Source organism: Primulina huaijiensis, chromosome 14, assembly GCF_012295235.1.
Source record: "Primulina huaijiensis isolate GDHJ02 chromosome 14, ASM1229523v2, whole genome shotgun sequence".
In the NCBI taxonomy this organism is placed as follows: domain Eukaryota; kingdom Viridiplantae; phylum Streptophyta; class Magnoliopsida; order Lamiales; family Gesneriaceae; genus Primulina; species Primulina huaijiensis.
The window spans coordinates 14,700,360-14,706,010 of record NC_133319.1 but is presented as its reverse complement, the minus strand read 5'-3'; the positions used below and the strand labels follow the sequence as shown (position 1 = coordinate 14,706,010).

The 5,651-nt window shown below is 40.5% G+C and overlaps 1 protein-coding gene across 1 annotated transcript; it reads right to left on the bottom strand.

Moving 5' to 3' along the window:
- Positions 1-320: 320 nt before the first annotated feature.
- LOC140958007 (uncharacterized) lies at positions 321-2,216 on the bottom strand. Its single transcript, XM_073415412.1, has 5 exons — positions 2,055-2,216; positions 1,824-1,961; positions 1,619-1,702; positions 1,313-1,447; positions 321-959 (listed from the first exon to the last, which is right to left on the bottom strand). Exons 1-5 carry the CDS (start codon positions 2,214-2,216, stop codon positions 321-323), a joined length of 1,158 nt encoding a protein of 385 aa, XP_073271513.1.
- Between the last annotated feature and the right edge of the window lie 3,435 nt (positions 2,217-5,651).

The following is a 5,651-nucleotide window of genomic DNA, read 5'->3' as shown; positions in this document are numbered from 1 at the left end:
AAATTCGTAAATACTTTAAATACTTATTTTCTTGACTGAAAATAAAAATTATAAGAATATAACTTTAAATTTTTTTTAATATTTTAATCGTCTCTGGTCCCTATTCCTAGTTCGAGATCGAATATTCGTCTGAAAGATAAAACTTGAGAAAACATTTTAAATTACATAAATAAGTAATATATACCTTTTAAAATAATTTAACATATAACATGCATCACTTAAATATTAATTAAATTATTTCAATCATGCATGGGGTTTACGTGTACTGGTTTTTGGGCACTACAGTTCGTCCCCCTCTTAAATAAATTTCTTCCTCGAAATTAAGGTTTGCCGAACAACTCTGGGTAGCGATTCTTCATGTCGACTTCGGTCTCCCAAGTAGCTTCCTCGTCGGAATGGTTCAGCCACTTGACCTTGACCAACTTGGTAACTTTGTTCCGTAGTCTTCTCTCCTGTCGGTCTAGAATCTGTATAGGCCTCTCCTCGTATGATAGGTTCGGTGATAGTTGTAACGGTTCAAAGCTTCGTACATGTGAAGGATTCTCAATGTACTTCCTTAGCATCGAAACATGGAACAAATTTTGAACACCTGCCAGATTCGGCGACAGTGCTACATGGTAGGCTAGTGTTCCCACCTTCTCGAGAATCTCAAATGGCCCTATGAATCTCGGACTTAGTTCACATTTCTTCCCAAATCTCATAACACCCTTCATAGGTGTTATTTTAACGAAGATGTGGTCTCCTACAACAAATTCAAGGTCCCTCATTCGTCTGTCAGCGTAGCTCTTTTGACGACTCTGAGCAGTCTTCATCCTGTTCCGGATTTTTAGTACTACATCTACAGTCTGCTGAACAATCTCTGGACCAAGATATGATCTCTCTCCGACCTCATCCCAGTGAATCAGAGATCTGCACTTCCTTCCATATAATGCCTCGTAAGGAATCATACCTATAGATGACTGAAAATGTTGTTATAGGTGAACTCCACTAGCGATAATTTCGATTCCCAATTTCCATTGAAATCTATCACACATGCTCGCAGTAAATCTTCTAAAATTTGTTTCACCCTCTCAGACTATCCATCTGTCTGAGGATGGAATGTTGTACTGAATAGTAATTTCCTCCCTATGGAGGAATGCAAAATCTTCCAAAAGGAAAACGTGAACCTCGGGTCTCTGTCAGATACGATGGTAACTGGGATCCCACGTAATATGACTATCTACCGGATATAAAGCTCTGTATACTGCATCATAGAAAAGGTCGTCTTTACTGACAAGAAGTGCGCCGACTTGGTAAGACGATCAACGATTACACAAATGGCGTTAGATCCTCTAACTGACATCGGCAAACCTACTACGAAATCTATGGTAATATTCTCCCATTTCCACTCGGGAATAGGAAGAGGTTTGAGCTTCTCTGCTGGTCTCTGATGCTCTACTTTCACCCGCTGGCAAGTAAGACATTCAGATACAAAGCTTTGAATGTCTCGTTTCATTCCTGGCCACCAATAAAGCATCTGCAAGTCTTTATACATCTTAATGCCTCATGGATGAATGGAATATAATGCTGTATGCGCTTCTGATAGAATTTCGCCTCTAATCATATCATCCCTAGGTACCCAAATCCTTCCTGTATGCCTTACAATCCCATCGCTCACTATATAAAGCTTACGACTCTTAGATTCATCTCTCACTCGCCATTTCTGCAATTACACATTAGATGATTGTCCACTATGGATACGATCTATCAATGTGGACTGCACTGTCGAGGTAGATAATCTTGGAGCTTTCCCCTAGGATAGACCTCGAGAGAGGTCTTTGTACCGACAGTTGCGACATAACTCCTGCTTTTTTACTCAAGGCTTCAGCGATTACATTGACTTTTCCCGGATGGTAGCTGATGTCGCAATCATAATCCTTATCCAACTCTAGCCACCGTCTCTTTCGCATGTTCAATCCCTTCTGAGTGAAGAAATATTTGAGACTCTTGTGATTAGTAAATATCTGGCATTTCTCACCATACAAGTAGTATCTCCATATCTTCAAGGCAAAGACCATGGCAGCTAACTCCAGATCATGATTCGGATAATTTTTTTCATGCATCTTCAACTGTCGGGAGGAATATGCAATGACTCGGCCATGCTGCATCAGTACGGCGCCTAATCCGAGCTTAGAAGCATTGGTGTAGAACACAAAGTTGTCTTGCCTTGATGGCATGGTTAAACTGGCGCTGTTATAAGAGCTTGTTTCAAAGTGTCAAAACTCTTCTGGCAGTCAGCGTTCCATACAAACTTTGCATTTTTCTTCATCAACGAGATGAGTGGCACTGCAATAGAAGAAAATCCCTGAATGAATTTTATGTAGTAACCCCATAAGCCCAAGAAACTGCGGATCTCTAATGCGTTATTCGGATTCACCCATTCCTTCACTGTTTCTACTTTGGATGAGTAAACTTCAACGCCAATACTAGAAATAACATGTCCCAAAAATGCCACTTTCTCTAACTAAAATTCACACTTACTGAACTTTGCGAACAACTTCCGATTCTGCAACACTTGCATTGCAGTACGCAGATGCTGGCTATGCTCCTCCTGGTTCTTCGAATAAATAAGGATGTCATATATGAATATGATGACAAACTGGTCCAAATAAGGCTGAAATACGCGATTCATAGAGGATCCCCAGGTTCACAAACGAAACTAAATTCTGGACCAAATCCAAAGCCCCAATCCCGTCGGGTTTTGTAGGAAAAGATATGTCTGGGCTTCGGGGGTGGTTGGCCCCCTCTAGAATCACAAGCTCGGGCATGGAAGAAGCCTCACCAATTTTTCCTTTGTACTTGGAAAGGAAGGACATCTCGGGACCCTTCTGGTTCAAAGACTATGTGCCCGAGCTCGACCTCTCGTTCTTCTTGGAGGAAAATTTCTTAGATGACTTGAGAGGCGTGGGCTCGATGGCAACATCATCAGTAGAGGGCTCACCTTTTTATCTTCAGTTTGGGCATTTTTGCCTTCATCTCGGCCTTCATCATGATGTTGTTTGCCTTCATCTCACCTAAGAATAAAGGTTGGGAAAGTAAAATAAATGAAAATAAAGGAGTCGGAAGACCCTACCTATGTCTCCCTTCAGCTACACTTTTTTCTTGCAGAGCCTGAATTTGCAGAGCAGGTCGTCCTCTACTAAGCTGTCAATATTAAAAGGTGGCTAAAAGGTTCTTTAAGTCATGTTCCAGCTTGGCTAATTTCTCGGGAGGGTAAAGTTACAGCGCCATGGCTTTACGGATTTAACAAAAAAGTATCTGTTGTGCCATCTCTTATGGGAGTCTAGCTTCTCTTTCAAAAATTTGTACTTGGGGTGGATGGACAAGTAAAAATGGCTTGGAGCTGCTATCTTTATTTGAATAAATTTTAATAAGTTACCGATCCCTAAGGGAACCTTGAAAAACCTAAATAAGACACATAAAGATAGGAGAGAACTAATGGAATTAGGGCTTAGCTGGCTCGAACATATTTGGAAATAATCACAGGTGGTTTGGACGAGTTTGGGCACTGGAAATCTAATGCCCATTTATAACTGTTCTACATAAAAAGTATGGAATCCCTCTGGGGTTGATGAGCTCGATCTGTACGACCAGGGATGCGAACTTTATATCTATGGGGTATGCCGACCCCTCTCTGATAGATGGCCTTAAGTCAGGATCTAAGTGAGAAGCCAAGACTTCATACCAGGTCCGACTATCTTCTTTTAATCTAACCTCATCGGCCTTGAGTTGCCTCGGCCTTTCAGATTTTTTAACTCGGGTGTCAGGAGGACAAGGTTCTGGATCTCCTTCAAAGGGTTCAGACGGTCCGAGATCAGATATAGAGGGGCCAAGTTGGTCTAGGGATGGTCCGAGCTCAGTTGTGTTGAGACACATGATCATCTAAATAATCTAGTAATTCTGAACATAAGATTCTTTAGGGGAAGACATCCCAACATCTTGACTTGGTCAAAATAAACAAACTTACTGAAAGGGGTCAGATGGTAAGTGGTCTAGCGTACTAAATGCTGGTCGGAAAAGCTCTCGAAAATTTGGTAGGTTAATAGCTCGGAAAGAAATAAAGATGAAAATGGAAAGGTAGAAGCTCTTATTTATAACCAGAATAGGGTCACCTCAACCGTCCGATCATGATGTAATCAAGGGCCCATATCTTGTCGGGTAGCTATATAGACGCCTAAGAAACTGGGCTGTCAGAGAATCTCATTCGTTCATTCATGAACAATTCGGATCCACATCTAGGCCCTCCTAACTGCCACATAAGATCCAACAAACACACAACAAATACAAGTGGTTGAACAAGAAGGGCTCAGGATTCGACTAGACTTTTGAGTCTAAACTTCATTCTTCTTTTAGACTGAAAAGGCGGAGGTACTATTGATGCCTCCTGAAATTGCTACGTCTAGATATATCCAAGCCCATCCCAGAATTGGCTCTAGCCCAATAAGACTCATGCCTCATCGTGGATCAAGGGCCTGGATACCAAGCCCGGAAATCTGAACTCATATGTATGGTACCATGAATCTATCTAATTGATTCAATCTCCTCAGCACTGTTTACTAGAGGTCCGAGCCCACTAACGTGGCCGAAAAGTCCGAGCTCTAACTGTAACACTCTTCTTCTATGCTTGACGTGATTAGTGATCACTACGCTCATAATTAAAATAGAGTTTGATAGATATACCTATATCATGGAACAATCTAACCTATGGATACTAATTTGATTGTTTATAAAAATTTTGACATGATGTATCCATATTTCAGACGATACAATAATCTCAACAATAGTTAAATTCATATGTAGTGGAGAGTTCAATTCTAGCTTCAATTTGAGGAAGAAGAAAAGATGTAGGATCACTTGAGGGAAGAACTTGGCAAACCCTTGTTTTCTCCTTGATTTTTGATGGTGGAATGGTGAACATGACTGAAACCCTCGATCCTTATCCATTTAAATCACAAAAATCATGTTTGTAACTCACATTTTTGTCCAAGGGCGCTCGGGCGGTAACATTTTACCGCTCGGGGCGCGGACCAATCTGTTAAAACACCAAAATTTTGGTACAAGGGCGCTAGGGCGGTAGAATTCGACCGCTCGGGCGCGCTCTGCATGCAGCCTCGTCATTATTTGCTAAAAACAAACATCTTCCTTTCATAATTTGGAAAAGTGGTCGACATATAAATTGTATCTCTATGTCTTGGATTTCATCTTCAATTAGCCTCATGTCATTTGCATATCTAAGTAAAGAGTTATGCTCATTCTACCAAAATGTATCAGTGCAGGAACGACGATACACACGACACATTTAGGGATGTTTTCGGCTTGACTTTCGCAATGATTTAAACAAAACTCCAAACATAAAAATTGTAGCCTTATATCGTAGCTTTTTAATAGTTGTAGTCTCACACCATTTGGATCAATATCCAAATCATTATGCTAAAACCCGTAAGAACTGCCATATTTTTCATCTCATTTCCTGCATTCTAATACCAACTTCTATTACATTACTTTATCCACACATCTTACTATCACTATTTAGACACATATTCATTCTCAATACACCATGGACAATAGAGAAATCATATTCAATCTCAATAATCAATATCCCAATTGATTTC